The 17,715-nt window shown below is 40.4% G+C and overlaps 1 protein-coding gene across 9 annotated transcripts in view; it reads left to right on the top strand.

Moving 5' to 3' along the window:
- LOC119955512 (zinc finger protein 11-like) overlaps positions 1-17,715 on the top strand; it is a 78,037-nt gene that overhangs the window by 16,941 nt on the left and 43,381 nt on the right. For 7 of the 9 annotated variants that reach the window (XR_005458488.1, XM_038781771.1, XM_038781774.1 and 4 more), the window contains 5 exons: positions 1,713-1,781; positions 6,870-6,959; positions 11,290-11,376; positions 11,473-11,556; positions 15,854-15,910. Coding sequence is in view for 8 of the 9 variants with exons in the window: in XM_038781771.1 (XP_038637699.1) it covers positions 1,713-1,781; positions 6,870-6,959; positions 11,290-11,376; positions 11,473-11,556; positions 15,854-15,910 (387 nt within the window). In the remaining variant the exon portion in view is untranslated. The remainder of the gene's footprint in view (positions 1-1,712; positions 1,782-6,869; positions 6,960-11,289; positions 11,377-11,472; positions 11,557-15,853; positions 15,911-17,715) is intronic. The other 2 variants (XM_038781775.1, XM_038781770.1) reach the window with 1 other exon arrangement.

Raw genomic sequence — 17,715 nt, 5'->3', positions numbered from 1 at the left:
AGACATACAATACTTACATTTCCTGTCAATTATTTCCAGATACGGAATTCCTGTATCTACATTGAATACGGGTTTTGACACAAGACTCATGTGCTCTGATTGTATAATTCAATCAAATTGCTCAAAATATTCCCCCTTCCCCCATTTTGTGTCCAAAATGCAGATAAAAAGCCCTCAAAATATGATCTAATTTCACAAGAACATTGATTGAATTTTTGTCATGCTTGGTCGAAAGATTTGCATCTTTGACTCCCAAGCACAGGAATTTGGGATTCTTTCAGCCCAGTTCCATGACCTTGAGCTCACTTTAAAATCTGCATGTGATATAAACCCAGGGATTCCAGGGATGCATCAATACCAGAAAAAGTTTTCATAAGAATACGGACATATGAATTTATAATCAAATTATTAAACTATGTGCATTTAAAAATAGTGACCAAATAATATATATGCGCCGGTTCAATTATTTCCTGTCCATTGGCTCCACGTTTTCTGAAACTGCACTTGGTCTTCACTCTATTCCACAGAAAACCAATTGTGTGTATGCAGAAAATTTGGCTAGGGTCCCAATTAAAGATGTGTATTGGTGCACGCTAAAATTATTCAGGCCTAGAAATATTGTCAAACAATGGAGCATGTACCTTGCGCTTTGCATTTGCAACTGTGTCCGAAAATAGGGGAAAAGGATTTGAATTCTGGCATTCAAACCTACTGTCCCCACACGATAGCACTTTAGAGTGTCAAGGTCATGGTGCTGGAGAGAATGAGTCGTGTGAAAGAGGCACTCCCAAATGCAGATGTAACACAAGTTCACCAGCCTGAGACAACCTGCCACAGTATTCTGCTCAGCATTTCCTCTAAAAGGATAAGTGCCAAATATTTCGTATAGAATCATAGAATCCCGACAGTGCAGAAAGCGGCCCATTGAGTCTGCACCGACCCTCCGAAGGAGTACCCTACCTAGGCCCAATCCCCCACCCCATCTTGTAACCCTGTAAACTCATCTAACCTTTGGAGACTATATGGGGCAATCTTTTTAGCATGGCCATACCACCTAACCTGGAAATCGTAGGATTGTGTGAGAACCGGAGCATCTGGAGAAAACCCACTCAGACACGGGGAGAATGAAAATGAAATGAAATGAAAATCGCTTATTGTCACAAGTAGGCTTCAAATGAAGTTACTGTGAAAGGCCCCTAGTCTCCACATTCCGACGCCTGTTCGGGGAGGCTGGTACAGGAATTGATCCCGCACTGCTGGCCTTGGTCTGCTTTACAAGCCAGCTATTTAACCCACTGTGCCAAACCAGCCCCGGTGAAAACTCCACATAGTCACCCAAAGTCAGAATTGAACCCGGGTCACTGGCACTGTGAGACAGCAGTGCCAATAGCCGGCTGTGCCTGAACTTTGGAACGCACACAGAGCATTTGTAAATGTTCATCCAGAAAGTAATTTTAAAATAAAAGGTCAATGCACATTAATTTACTCGTATATATTAAGAAGAAAAATCTAAATTGTTCCAAAACACTACTCTTCATTTGAAGATGCAACAAATAGGAAGAAGTCCGGAGTATAAAGATGGCACTGATGTGATGCTGATAATTCTCTTCAATTGAAGATGAGATCCGTTTGCTCGTATGTATGTCAGCTCTGCAATGTCTAATCTGTATTCTCATTCAAATGAAAACTAAGTGAAACTATTTATTTTACAGAATGTCTCATCTTTACACCCAGCTCATTTCAGCAGCACAATGAGAAGAATGCTTTGCAGCAGATCTCCGGTAAATACCTAAATTATTTTGAGAAAAGAAAAACTTGCATATTATATCATACTTTCAGAACCTCAAAATCCTGAAGTGCTTTACAGACGACAAAATTGTTTGTTGTAAATAATGGAACGTTGTCTAATGAACTCTCGTAAGCAAAATCTCAACAAAATCTATAGCTCGGAGTTTGCGGCCAGTGACAAAGCAAGGGCGTTCACGTTGACCTTGAAGTAAGTCACATTGCTAGATCAAGCAATCTAGCTGACTTGAATTTCACTCTCAGTCACCGTACCGTGGCAGTACAACTGATTGTAGGTGTTGTTTTCTATACAAGGGATTCCCAACATGAAGCCGGAATCATGTCATTAGGGCTGTTCAAGCAGCCAATCAAGTTAAAGGATTTTCACAAACAGGAAACTAAAAGCTGTAAAATAAATTCACTTAAAAAATAATTACAGATCAAGACACATACACATTGGGTGTCCTTGGGTGAAGGTAGAGCTTAAAAAATGTAGTTTAAAATCTACAAATTAATCACTTAACAGCAATGCATGATTATAAAACTCTTTCTAGGGCCATAGAACATAGAACATAGAACAGTACAGCACAGAACAGGCCCTTCGGCCCTCGATGTTGTGCCGAGCAATGATCACCCTACTTAAACCCACGTAACCCGTATACCCGTAATCCAACAATCCCCCCCCATTAACCTTACACTACGGGCAATTTAGCATGGCCAATCCACCTAACCCGCACATCTTTGGACTGTGGGAGGAAACCGGAGCACCCGGAGGAAACCCACGCACAAACGGGGAGGACGTGCAGACTCCACACAGACAGTGACCCAGCCGGGAATCGAACCTGGGACCCTGGAGCTGTGAAGCATTGATGCTAACCACCATGCTACCGTGAGGCCAGTTGTGTAACTTTTGTGAAATCACGTCACCGTTAAAAACAAAGTTACAACTCATATAATGGTTTCTAACAGTGATGTGGGCGTGGGAAAATTGAGGTTCTCACTAATTTGAATGCCGGGGGAGGGGTCCACTGTGCAGTATGTGTCAGCACTGAGTGACAGACTGCAATTTTAGGATTTCTTTGCTAACCTATGCATGCCTGATAGTGATCGGTTTCAGGCAGGACAGCGACAGTGAGCAAACTTTGGTAGTTTACCCTCAACATATCTGAAAAATTTGTGCTCAAGGCTTTTCAGTAAAAGTACAAAAAGAAATAATACAGTATAAACCATTGTCCATGTACTATTGTACTTTGCGCTGTATATTTCTGAGTATTCTTTATGTTCTGCTTTTTACCCCTGCTGACTTGTCCCCATTTTAATATTCCTGACATCAGAATGTGCTTGACCAAAACAAAAATTTCTTTGATGACAAGTAAAATATCCCTTGGCTCAGTGTAAACTTAACTTAAAACTAGGGAAAGAGATACTACAGTTGTGATGCTGTACAGTTGCAATGTTGTAAAGTTGCAATTCTGTGCAGTTGCGTTAATATGCTTACGAACCTTCCAATAAAGCATCCTCTACTGCCTACGAGGATGGAAAATGTTTCCCAAGACAGAGAGGGAAGTCTCAAGTGTAAATCTTGCTACTATGAAGTTAGGAAGCTGTCCAATTATACATAAATGAAGATTCTGGCATATTTCCACGTGCTTTCTAGGATTATTGTTGAGATCAAACTGATCTATTTTTATTCCTTTGCAGGATATTGGTGACCCTAACTAAGCCAGCATTTGTTGCCCTCCCCCTCAGTGTTAGACTTAATTAAATCATTTTCAATATGTTTAAAGGATTTATTACATTAAAATCTTAAAAAAAAAACAAATCAAGTGATCCAGTCAGTCTTGATCTGCACTTGCAAAACAGCCTCCAGTTATTGCGGACACTTCGTTGCCAAGTCAGCACCACTGTCATTCATTTTGTTTACATGTGAATTAACATTGCTGTTAATTTTCTACAGAAACAAGGCATGTATATTACCCAAGCATTTGCCTGGTGAATGAGTTCCTGTTACAATGTTTGTATGGCTCTGTGTGTTGTGCACACAGGATGCGCTGCTTTTAGTCGAAGCTTTTTGCTTTAGACTATCACAAAGATTTTCCATACAAAACAGGAAATTCAATTCTGCTTTACTAATGGAAGGTTCAACTCCTGTGCTCTTAAATTATGTGGCTAGTTTCCCTTTGCATGTGCTGGCAGACCATGATAATATGAAAAGATGCAACAGCAATATGAGTATACAAAAGCAAAAAAGTGCAGATGCTGGAAATCTGAAATAACAGAAAATGCTGGATAATCTCAGCATCTGTGGAGAGATAAAGTTACTGTCTCGAGTCAATATGACCCTTCCGTAGAACTCAGTATGAATATGTTTGTTCAGAATGATATCCCAATAGAATATCTGACTTTGCGTTTTCATTTTCAGACGTGTTTGAAGGCAGAGTTCATAAAATGTAGAGCGTGACCTGCCCAACGTCTTCCCACCCTTGACATGGGCGAGCAGCTTGCTCTTGGACCCAGTGGCTAATTAATGGCCACTCAAGTGTCTCATCTCACAGCAGGGGAAGGCCGAGCCAAGCATGTAGCCTGGCAACTTTTACTGCATGTGCTGGTGTTGGGCAAGAAAGGAAGGTGGACCTCCCTTGGCGGTAACCTATGCCCAATGGAGGCTGCTCACACCCACCTCCTGGTTAAGAAGTTGCCAGATTAGTCTTGATGAGAGAGGCTGGCTATAAAGGAATATTAAAATTGTTTGTGCAATGACATGCAATGTTCATTTCAGAGTTCTTTTAAACTGACCCACAAAACCAACCACTCTTAAAAGTAGACCCCGATGGTTTAATGGCGAAATGCACCACCAGATGTTACATTGCATGCAGACTACTTTTCAACCCTTGATTTGGGCTGTATTAGCTAATCCCAGCCAAGATAATAAAGGATTGCGGTTGGATACCAATCTCTTTGGATTTGGAAGCCACTAGCTAGTGGATCTTTGCTGGAAGGTAGATGTATGAATGTTGAGGAGTGACGCAGGGTTGGGTGTGACCATGATGTTTCCCATGATTGAGGAATGTTGGCACCCATAGTCCAAGCCTAGACGATGACCAATGGTCATTTGAGCAAGGTGTGGAAGGTAGCCAACTACCCATGAACCTGACCCCAAATAGATGCAAAATAAGCAGAAGTTGGTTTGTGTCATTCGGCTCAGGTTGGTGTTATATGGTAATTGAGGGATATATTTGGAACCAAATTGGTGTCAATCTTTATATTAAGCTCCACATTAAGTTGGTGAGAGTGTTAAAAAGGGATCCAAGCATCTGGTAATGATGCTTTAATAACATTTCTGTGCAGATTCGATGATGAAGGTAATAAAGGTAAACTCTGGGTATTTCTATGCCATTTAGAATGCTACATCTTGGGCTGGATTTGACATGCTCCTCCCCACACAGACGTGTTTGAAGGCAGGGTTTGTAAAATGCAGTGCGTGACCTGCCCAATGTCTTCCCACCCTTGACATGGGCGAGCAGCTTGTTCTTAAACCCAGAGGCCTGAAGTGGCTAATTAATGGCCACTCAAGTGCCTCATCTCACAGCAGGGGAAGGCCCAGCCAAGCATATAGCCTGGCAACTTTTACTGCATGTGCTGGCATTGGGCAAGAAAGGGAGGTGGACCGCCTTTGGGGGTACTCTATACCCAATGGAGGCTGTTTACACCCACCTCTCCTCAACCCCAGGTCATGGCCCACTTTAACCTGTCTTCTAAAACTCAGCCCGCCACTCCCGTTGAAGACTGTCAGCTGGTGCTGCTGGTATTACAGATCTGTTGGCCATTCAGATTGGCTAGCAGCCGTGACGGGGAGGCACAAGATTCACTTTAGAGTTGTGACCACCACCAATTTTATCAGTGTTCGGGTCCCCTCCCAAGAAGCAGAACCTGATGTGGCTTAATAATCGTAGTAGTACAATTAGCCTCAGCACCCTAGATTATTTCCAGTTATCTGCACCGTAGTGGTAGTAGATATTCAGTAAACAGCTGGCTTCACCTGCTGTGCCAAGTGAGAGAAGGGAAACTGGAGCTAGAGTACAGAAAATATACTCTGTAAAATATGGAGGATATGTATTTTGGGTGTGATGAAAGCAAATGAAAGGTTGTTTGACAGAGGAATACAATTAATTGAAAAAGATTTTTCAGTGAACACATTTGTAAATTTCAGAACTCGTATGAATAAATTAATGATTTGTTTAAACAGTAGCCAGTCACTTTCTACTTTCATTTATGATGGTTTATGTCTCTGTAGATAATCCTAAAGTGTTGAGTCTATTCCTATCAAGTAATTCTTTTAAAGTAATTTGTGCCTGTTCCAGCTGCAAGCAACTTAAAATTAAGTATTTTAAAAGAGCTGGGAGGCTTTCTAAATTCAAGGAGATTTTATACTTCATTGAAGGAAAAGAGTTGGCTGTAACTAATGCAAGTTTAATATAGTCTTTCTTGTTCAAATGATTTATTTCAGTAATTAAAGCTCAATTTAAAATGCACCTTTGAACGGGAAATGGAACCTGCTGGCCAACTTGGTGCCATTAATTGTGGAACAATGTTGCTTGCAGCATCCATCCCTGAAATATTTAAAACCTACAGCTTTCAACGCTTCAAATTCTTCAGGGTTGGCACAAGTTAGTCTGTAGCATAGGACTTCAAAAAAAATAGCAGCTTTGTGTTAGTGAATGTGCCAGTTGTAGAATAAAGGTCAAAAATAGCCCATCAAGTTTGTTGCTCTAAATCAGCCTCCGCCTATTTGCTCCCACCCTTCCCCCTGCTCCAAGGTTTTAGCCTGATGGAAAGGTGGCATCACAAGCACGAACACAAACCCCGTCTTTTGTTTATGGACCACTTTCTTTAGGTTCCCATTTTGTTCTTACCAGAGGAAAATAAACACAGCCAAAGTGTAGGCTAATAAAATTGATCCTTTCTTCATGACTAGTTTGCCAAGTCTCTAAAGAACCCAGGTGTAAACAGTCAGATGGTGTTTATTGCTCTGGTATTAGGACATTTAGAAATTGTAAAACATGTCGTCGGTTTTCTGTTTACAGAGAATCTGAATGGAGACCAACAGGTCCAACCATGTACTGCAGTTAAGCAAAAGATATTGGTGAAAGAATCTGGTCCAGCCTTGTGGTCAGGTACAGTGAGACACTGGGTAAACAATTCAGTTAGTACTGGCAAACATTTCCACATGCTATCTTTGCAACTTCTGTCCTGCACTTCCGATGACTTTGTTTACCTTTAAGTCAAGACATAATTCTGGTTGATATTGACGATTTAGTGTCTTTGTGGAGGTAATTTCAGTACAAAACTGCCTGCTTGCATCAAGTAAATTTGCAGGGTAAATGCCCTCTGTTACAGTTGAGGTTTAGGTTTAAGATTATGTTGTTTTGGGACAATCTTTAAATGAGGGTAAAATGAAGAGCGGGCGGTGGCTTCATGTGATCTGTTCTGAAGTCTGCCTGACAGCAAGCCTGGGTGGTTTGATTGTTAAAGATTAAAAGGGGACTAAGAATTATTTTGGACTGATGTCATCTTTTTTAAAAATAATATTTTATTGCGGTGTTTGAACATATCACAGTAACATAAACAATGACATTAACATGGGAAAATAAACATTTCTCCCGCCAGCTCAATCTTCACAAACCTCAACCATACAACAACAATCCCCCCTCTCCCGCCTCCTGGAATACTGCATCTGCTGACATTTTAATTTTCCACCGAGAAAGTGGACGAACGGCTGCCACCTCCGGGTGAACACTAACATTGACCCTCTTAAGGCGAACTTTATTTTCTCGAGACTGAGAAACCCAGCCATGTCACTAACCCAGGTCTCTACACTCGGTGGGGGGGGGGGGGGGGGCTTTGAGTCCCTCCACATTAACAAGATCCGTCTCCAGGCTACCAGGGAGGCAAAGGCCAAGACGTTGGCCTCTTTCGCCCCTGAACTCCCGGATCTTCTGACACTCCAAAGATCTCTAACTCCGGACTCGGCACCACCCGTGTTTTTAGCACTGTGAACATTGCCTTAGCAAAATCCTGCCAAAACCCTCTAAGCTTCGGGCATGCCCAAAACATGTGGACATGATTTGCTGGGCTTCCTGCACACCGCGCACACCTATCCTCAACCCTGAAGAACTTACTCATCCTAGCCTTTGTCATGTGTGCCCGGTGGACTACCTTAAATTGTATCAGGCTAAGCCTGGCACATGATGATGGGGTATTAACCCTGCTTAGGACATCCGCCCATAGCCCCGCCTCTATCTCTATAAATAGATTCCCCCATCCTTCTAATTCCTGCCCTCTGCCAACTCCGGAACCCGCCATCTAGCCTACCCGGTACAAACCTGTGGTTATTATAAATCGGGGTCCAAATCGATGGACTCCACTCTCTTATATCTCCTCCATTGACCCCAGGTCCTCAGAGCCGCCACTGCCACCGGACTTGTGGAGTATCAGGCTGGCGAGAATGGCAGATGTGCCGTTACCAGTGCCTTTACATGACGCCGCCTCCATCCGCTCCCATGCTGACCTCGCCCCCACTACCCACTAATCATGGCTATATTAGCCGCCCAATAGTAACTGCAGAAGTTCGGCAGCGTCAACCCACCCTCTGTGCTCCAGCAACACTTTCTTCACTCACGGGGTTTTACTCGCCCACAAATAATCTTATTCACCTGCCTGAAAAAGGCCTTAGGGATGAAGATGGGGAGGCATTGAAAGACAAACAGAAATCTGGGGACTGATGTCTTCTTAAGGGACAGTGTAACATATACCTGACAGTAGATTTTCTTTCGGTGTTGTTAAAAGTTCTGTTCTTTAGAATAAATTCTAACCTGCCTACAATGAGAGCATTTAGTCAGTAGTATCAAATCTTTTGTTACAGTAAAAGTCTTAACCTGTGAAAGCTTGCATGTCATTCTTTTAGCCTTTGACCGGAAGATCAAATTCTTTTAAAATAGTTATTGGTCTCCATGGTGATCGTAACACCTCACACACAGAAGAACTTTTTCAAGCAATCCTGTCTGCCAGAAGTTGTCTCGATCGTTTGAAACAAGTATTGCACTTTTATTAACCTTAGGACTGATTACACTGGAAACTGCTAACTCCCTTGTTGTTGAACCTCATCACACTGATTCAGCAATAGCAGAATGACACAGGAGGGTTGGGTGAACTTTAAACAGTCATTTCAAACTCTTAAATATAATTTTAACAGAAGTTTGCAAGGACAAATTTCAAGCATTTAGTTAAAACAAATAAAGACCTCTATCATATTGTATTACCTCCCAACATTATTATAATTATGTAGATGTTTCTTGAAGCTTTTTCTTCGGGGATTGATGATTTTTCATCAAAGCTGAAAGAAAAATCTTTTTGTAAAGATCTTCCATCTCAGAGGTGGCTTTATGCAATCCACATCCAAACAACCTGCTCTGAAGACTCTGTTCACATGTTTAACAGCTGTGGCTCATTCCATTACAGCAGCTGAGACAACAGTCTAAATAAAATCACCTACAACATTCTTTTTAAAAAAAGTTAATCACCCCCATCTCTCAGTCTTAATTAATGCTTTAAAAAAATCCATGGTCTGGATCTGCATAGAACATTACAGCTTCTTTGCCAAAAGTAACCAGTTCTTCATTGGCTATACCCTTGTACTAAATTTTGTTGAAATCAACCCAAATAGACGAACAAATGGGCAAAAACATTACCTCCACGCACCTTAGTAAAGGGAGTAGTTGCATTTCTGATCACCTCTTAAAGCCGATGTTACAGAAATTTCCATTCAGGCCAGGAATAACAAAAGCCCGCCACACTTTCCTGTGCCTCTGGCAGCATTGGTGTTGCTGTGATTACTAAGGACTTCCTTGCACAGCAAAGGAAGTAAATGGGAACCATAATGAACCCCATACAGACGATAACTTTTTTAAAAAGTTAGAAATTTTGTAGTGACCTACTCAAAGAATCGCATGACAAATTTCACATTAAGAATTTTACTGTAACAAAGCAACATAATAAACATTAGTATATTAGTTGTCCAAGTAAACTATAGGAAGGGTATCCCTTCCCCCACACAACCGAAAACTCTATGCCACATTTCACATGTCGAGTTAAAGGCTGAAGCTTCTCCCGGCTCTAACAGGATCCCTTCTCCCTGCTTCACCAAGATGAATTTTCCAAAGTCCTTTTAAACTAAGTCCCCTTCACTCAACTTTTTTTAACATAGTAGGGTGGAGTTCCCATTGTATGGTCATTCCATGGTATTCTTCAAAATCCTTTTTTCTTCGAACATGGGTTACATGCTTACCAGCCCTCCACTTGGTGGGCTTAACCATTAACTTAAAATCAATCCTTTTTCCCAGCCTGGCAGAGCAGCAGCCGTTGTTATTCTTCCTCCCCAGAACTCTCCGTCTGACTGTCCCTGAGAATCTGCAAGTCTGAAACCGGCAAGAACAGCTGCCTTCTCTTTTGGGTTCAGATGTTAAAGCTTGCACTAGACTTTCTTTTGTGACATGGACCCCTGCCTCCATTGCCATCAGACCATGTGGGCCTGCTGCTGGGCACAGTTCAGTACAGCTTCAAACCCTCCCTATTCTATTTTATCTTAAGAGACTAGTAAAACTCCCATCTATTTAGTGGTCATGACTCTTGTTACAGCACAAAGGATCACACGAGATAAAGGTGCAACAATAGAAAGGTCACAATCTTCTTTTCAGTGACTTGCATCTTGAAAATAGTTTTTAATAGACATTGGAGAGGCTGTGGACAGTCACTGACCTACCATTATTCATTCACATTGGTGTAGTTGATGAGATTTTATTTGCTTGGTTGGATTGTAGTAACTAATTGTTTCGCATTGAGAAATTAATTAGTTAAGTATTTAGAGAGCAGATCAAGGATTTTTCAGCTACTAAATAAACTGGCTGAACCAAAGGGGGCTGGGATACCACTTCAGTTCATCTTTCCTGATATTTTCTCTCTACTACTACACTTTGAGCTGCTCTGCACAGCCATTAGCTTGGTAACATTCATTTTTATACTCCATTCCAATATCATTCCCCAATTAAGGGCAGCCAAATTTAGAACCTTGATAAGTACTTTGCAAACAGGAATGAACAGTAATCACAGGTTGACTGCATGCCCTCTATCCTGTATTGAAAATGCTCGCTGTGGCTTAAGCTAGTCTGGAGCCGGACTTATTTTGGAAATCCACTCCAAAATAAAATAGGGCAGTGACACATCTTACAGCTTGGTAGTACAATAATGCCATGAAGCTATTTTGCTTGCAGCAATCAATCTCATCGACCATAATGTGCAGAATGCCAGTTTTTAAAATGTTCAAGGGGGAAAGTGTATTACAGATCAGAAATAAATTAAGGTATTTTATGGTGATATATTTTGTGGCTGAAATAATGCATCAAAAATGGACTTTTTTTTTAAGTAATCATGAATATTGTCTTATTCCAGGTGATTTCAAATTGCCTGCAGCTTGCCATTATACTGCATTTCAGGATTCCCCGAAAGAGGACAGTCCAATACAAGACCATCATTCAGGTCAAATAAATTTGTCATCTGCCCTTGTTAAATGAAACAGGCTTCCTATTTTGTTAGAATACAGCATCAATAATTCATAAACCTTTTTTCTTTCAGATGACATGGTTTGTAACATTTGTGGTAAAAGGTACAAGTACATGTCGAGCTTCTGGAAGCACAGAAGAGATCATGAAGCTAGAGGTGAGCAGTAAAATACACGGTCTATCTATGCATTACCACCTGATGTGCTGCACTTATGTTGGATGTCCTCTCACTGTAGAGTGGAGGCTTCATTCAACACCTTCAGTGACTGGGATAGCTCATTCTTACTGGTACTTATTGGATGAGTAAATGGGAGGGAGGTTTCTACAAAACAAAAGGGGAAAAATAAGGGATTGTGAAGAAACGAGAAGGGAAGATTAAGAACCCAGCCTAAGCTTGCATTATGTAACGTTCATCCCTGATCTCTTCCATTGGAGAAGCTGGAAAGTTTAGGGGGTGGGGGGGGGTGAAATCATGAAATGCCGGCAACCGCTCAGCTGATTATGTAGCACTGGTGAAAAGTAAGAATGCTTCAGGTCTTCGACGGTCTTTCCTCAGAACTGAAAGATGTTGGCGATTAAAGTTTTTAAACAAGAAGTGTTTTCCAATATTTCCTTTAAAATATTTTAACAGTTTCATTCAAATAAGAAAATATTTTCATGGTCTCAGTAATTTGGGAAGCATTGTAATGTACGATTTGATATGTCATAGGAATAGTTAAAATAATTTACAGCAACTTGAATCTATATGATACCACTAATATAGTAGCCATCTCGAGGACCATTTGTATTTAGACCTCATTATAGCCTTTATCCAGACTAGGGTACAAGAGAATTTCAAGTTAGAGCAGACTAAGGTGAGTGCAGTTATAACTTCTGTTAATTTCAGTAATTGTAAATTTTGGTCGAGGATACCCGAGAATCATTCCTCTTCAGTGAACATTAAGGCAGAATTTGGTACAGAGAACCAACAAAACAAAGTCAATGAGGGGTCTCAAAAGGAGAATTTACATTGGCTTGAGTCATACCCTATTCAAAGGAAGATAGTTTTGATTGTCACGGGTATTGTCTTACCGCCCTAGTGCAGGAAAGAAAAGTATCCTCTGCCCAACCTTCTTAAGCTGCTTTATCAATGACCTCTCCTTTCTGAAAACATCAGGAGCAAGGCTGTTTGCTCACAATTCTATAACCTTTAGTCTCATTAACAATGCCTAGGATAACGAAGCAGTCCATGCTAACCTACAGCAGGATCAATTGACAAATAGCATAAATATTTATGTCGTGTAAGTGCCAGGCAATCACCATCTCAAACCAGAGAAAGCCCAGTGACCGCATCTTGACCTTCAGTAGCATCACCATCAAGGGCCAGTAATCAGAAGTTGAATTGGACCAATTGCGCCAAGTCTGAGTTGACAAGAATGGGGCAGAGGACGAGCACTGTGCAATCCGTGAATCACCTACTGAGCGGTCAAAGCTTCTGCATCCATTTACAGCCTCAGGCTAGCTATATAGATGCAATTTATTGTGATCAAATACTCAGCACTTGCATGGTTGCAGCCACTACAGTGCTCAAGGAGCTCAACACTATTGATTACGAGTTCTTGTTTATTTAATGTCACTTTGAGCACATTTATTTAAGTCACAAAAAATTAACAGCACTGTGCAGATCAAATTCAATGAACAATATTATCTCACCCTGAGAACAGAACTTAAGTCAATTCTAAGTACTAAGGTGAGTGCAGTTATAACTTCTGTTAATTTCATTAATTGTAAATTTTGGTCGAGGATACCCGAGAATCATTCCTCTTCAGTGAACATCTGTTTAGATCCATTTCATTGTTGCCTTAAAATCAGTACCATTTTCTCCAAAGAGAACACCTGTTTTATACCCAGTCTCTATACTATTAAGGCATGTCGGAGGTAGGCAATTCGTTTACGCAAAAACATTCAATTAAGAATATTGATGCTCACACAAGTAAGATGCATTTTAGTTATTGCAAAAGTTTGCACAGAAACAACCCAATTAAGAATGCTGCACCTCTGAACTAGGAAGTTGGCTCACACAAGCAAAATTCAACTGTGAATGCCAGTGCCTGGAATTTTAAACATAATTTTTCAGGAGTTCACACATCTTCATTTTGAACGTTTTATAGAACAGTACAGCAGTGTACTTGTCCTGTTACCAAAACCTCACCTGCTTACACCACCATTCACAAGAGTTTGCTTGATGAACGCCACTGTTTTCAAAGGCCATCACCCACAACTGCGTGTTGTACTATCTGCATGAAGCACTGCATCTGTTCCAAGGCTTTTTTTTAAATGGCATCTCTCACTCCCATAACATATACTATAAAGAAGGGCAGTGTTGGAGAACACCACTTCCAAGGCTCACATCATCCTTAACTTGCGACATATAATGCCAAATCTTCATTGTCACCAGGTCAATATCCTGGAATTCCGTACCAATCACACCAGTGAAAACCATAGTCATAATAGCTTGGTACTAGTTCAAGGTAAAAGCCCACCAACCAGCTCCTTATTGCATCATCTAGCAGCAGAGAAGATAAATAAGTAGTTGTCAAGAAGCGTCGGGAAATGGGCTAGAGGAGGGCTTAAAAAAAGGCAGAATCAGTTGGTTGAGAGGGCATTTGAAGCTATGGAGAGCATGCAATCCAGAGGGGTTTGGACAGGGTTGAATACTGTTGTAACTAAAAATAAAGCAGGCAGCACGGTGGCACAGTGGGTTAGCACTGCTGCCTCACGGCGCCGAGGTCCCAGGTTCGAGCCCGGCTCTGGGTCACTGTCCGTGTGGAGTTTGTATATTCTCCCTTTGTCTGCGTGGGGTTTGCCCCCACAACCCAAAAGATGTTCAGGGTAGGTGGATTGGCCACGATACATTGCCCTTAATTGGAAAAAATGATTGGATACTCTAAATTTGTAAAAAAAGAGATGAAGCAGAACAAGTGAGGGGTGGGGGGAATCACTAGTGCAAAGAACACAAGTAGAGAGAATTCTTACCTTTAACTGGTGTTTCCTGAGAATATAATTGATGAAACATTACTATATCACCAGTTTTATTATTTTTGATCATCCAGCTCTTTTGACATTTGCAACAAAGTCATAAAATTTTCTCCTCAAATTCTGTTTGGGCATTTGAAGACTATGCATTTCTAGACTCTACATTTCCAGGTTTTACCTTTTATTTTATTCATAAAACATTGAAATTAATAAACCACAATGTACTACTGATGGATAATATCAAGTCAATTCCAGTTTTATAATTGCTCTTTAGAAAACAGAGACACAATGTCTTAGGGATGTTCATAGAATCTATATTAATTGGTACATGACCCATAATCCAGATCATGTCAAGTGGGATGAAAATCTTGTCTTCAGTGGTAAAAGCTGGCATTACTCAACACATCAGCAAGTGAAATTGTTGTCAGCTGTGATCTTAGTGGCAGCTGTCACTCAGTTGGATGCACTCTCACTGCTGAGTCTTCAGGTTCCAAGTTCAAATCCTACTCTAGGGCTCGAGCGCAAAATCAAAGCTGACACTTTACTGAGGGAGTACTGCACTGTCGGAAGTGCAGTCTTTTGGATGAGATGTTGAACCGAGGCCCCATTATCCTGCTCTGGTCGACGTAAAGATCCCATGGCAATATTTCACAGCAGAGAAGGGGAATTATCCCTGGTATTCTGGCCAATATTCATCCCTCAATCAATGTCATAAATGCAGATTAACTGATTGTTGCTGATTATCACATTGCTGCTTGTAAGGAGCTAAATGTGTGCACATTTGCTTCCCCATTTCCTATATTATAAGAGTGATGACACTTCAGAAGATTTTTCTTTGCTATGAAGTGTTTTGAGTTGTCCAGTGGTTGTGATGGGCATTAAATAAGTGCAAGATCTTTTCCCTGTGCTGCTATTATTTTAACTCTGCATCAACCTCAATGATATTTAACAAGAAAGGCAAAGCTATTCAAAGGAAAACCAGATAAAGAAACAAAAATTTTTACATTATATAAACACATTCCTCTTATTGCTCAATGATGTAGAACCGATAAATCATGTTCCGAGAGCTAAATTATTCAGTCTCCCAAAGGTTAGAATCAATTCAAATCGATTGGTTCATTGTTAGCCAAGAAATGCTAAACATGTTTTCAATCAATGACTTTTAAAAAAATGTTGATTGTGATTTCACCACAGGTAACACAACAGAAACTGTCACTTTGCTTGAAAGTGGCTGATAGTGTGCTCAGTTCTTATTAAGCTTTGTACACATTGCTATCATAGATAGAGTATAGTTCTTACAACTGCCTGAATACTGAATTCAATGTACTGCATTGTGTGTAATGCACACACCACCACACATACATGCATTATTTCAAACTACGTTGATCTAGACAATTGTAACTTTTTGGTTTGCTTCATGAAGACTCTTCTTTCCACAGGAGAACTTTTCACTGCTTTCATCTCCAGACCTGATGCTTCGAACAAAAACACTACTGGTAAGAAGCAGGAGAGGTTTCAACACAATGATGATATTCTCACTAGCATTATAAACCGATACATTTTAGCTCGTCACCCATTGATAAGAATGTGATAAGAAAGTTCCAATCACTTAAAAAAAAGCCAATCTCACTAAAAAGAATCACATCCAAATTGATTCTGTTGCAAATAATTAATAACTGTTTAAATATTTTCCTGGTACAAATTTACATCAAATCACAGATTTCATTGGTAAATTGCTGAGAAAATTGGTCAGGATGGTGGGTTTGACGTTCAGGCATTTCTTTTGCAGATAAAGTGCATCATTTTCAACCAGGTGTTAAGTAGTCTTCAGGCACCAAACTCTAAATCTGTAAAAGATTACGTACAAGAAGCATTCCACTTCTGCAAGCTATCTTATGCATGGTTTAGGAATTGTAAAGACATTTAAAATATTATTGGCAGCATCTCCACGTTAAATAATACAAACTCTTCTCCTCTGTGCTCAAAAGTGAAGAAAAGAAGGTTCCTACATTTCTGTTGTGCAATGCAAAACAAACATTTTTTTTTGAATACCTAAAAGATAAAGTCCCACTCAAACAGATGCCATTTCATTATCTGTTGCCTTTGTGTCTAGTTGTGATAAATGGTTTATTATTAAGTATGCCTATGCAGACGGAAACAATAATATTCCTCAATGGTCAACGTATCTATCCCTTGTGCAAAGAATTTATACATGACCATGATTTTCAAATAAAGCAGTCATTTTCGAAAAAAAGGAATTCTGGAAACAGAAACCGCAGGAGGAGAGGCCGATGTGACGTTTCCCTGTGTCCCATAAATTTCTGCAACCTTGACTAAAAATAGCCATAGAAACAATTCTGCAGAAGAATCCAACAAAATTAGAAGTTTCAGATGGCTCATTAATTAGAGTTGCTGCTCCATTGAAAAACTTCACTCCAAAATTCCAAGTCAAGTCATTTACTCGCAAAATGCCTCAGAGATTCCACAAGTAATGTTCACCACAACTCAAAGGTATGTATGAATAGAACATTTAATCAAATAAACCATTTGTTTAGTTCCGCATGAAGACATTCACATATGAATATACAAATTAGGAGTAGGCCATTCGGCCCTTCAAGCCTGCTCCACCTTTCAGTAAGATCATGGTCAGTCCAACTGTGGTCTCAGCTCCACGTTCTAACTATCCACGATAACCTTTAACTCCCCTATTAGTCAAGAATCTGTCTACCTCTACCTTAATCACATCAATTGTTAGATCTCATCAGGGAGAATTATACAGTTTATAATTACGTCTTCACTCATGCCTTTTTTACATTTCAGCTCTTTTGACTTTTCACTGCTTCTGTGACATTTTCTATTACGTAGTTTGCACATCATCCAACCTATTAACGTCCTCACTGACTACTCTGTTGTATTGACCCTTTTCCCTTCTCACCACGGATAGATTCTGTGCCTATTGTTCAGTTCTGAAGAGTTATACCCCAAGCTTTCTCTTTATAAATATTGGGTGCCATTATGCTAGCAGCATTTTGTTTTTAAGAATTCCTATCCTAAGAATTTTTGTTACCCTGATCAAATCTAGCTCAGACTGGTGGGATGAATGTCCACTGCATCTGTCAGCTGCAAATATCTGATACAAGACGAGGAGCAATTTTAGTGCAATGTCTACTGGGTATGGACCTTTACCACACAATGATTTTGAATGCCTGCATGGCTTAATAGGTGACATTCTCACGTGTCAGGAGATTCATGGGTTCAAGTTCCTTTCCAGAGCCTTGAGCACAAAAGCCAGACTGACTCT

The sequence above is a fragment of the Scyliorhinus canicula genome, chromosome 21 (assembly GCF_902713615.1).
Source record: "Scyliorhinus canicula chromosome 21, sScyCan1.1, whole genome shotgun sequence".
Taxonomy (NCBI): Eukaryota; Metazoa; Chordata; class Chondrichthyes; order Carcharhiniformes; family Scyliorhinidae; genus Scyliorhinus; species Scyliorhinus canicula.
The sequence above is the reverse complement of the archived record's forward strand: the minus strand, read 5'-3'. Positions and strand labels throughout refer to the sequence as shown.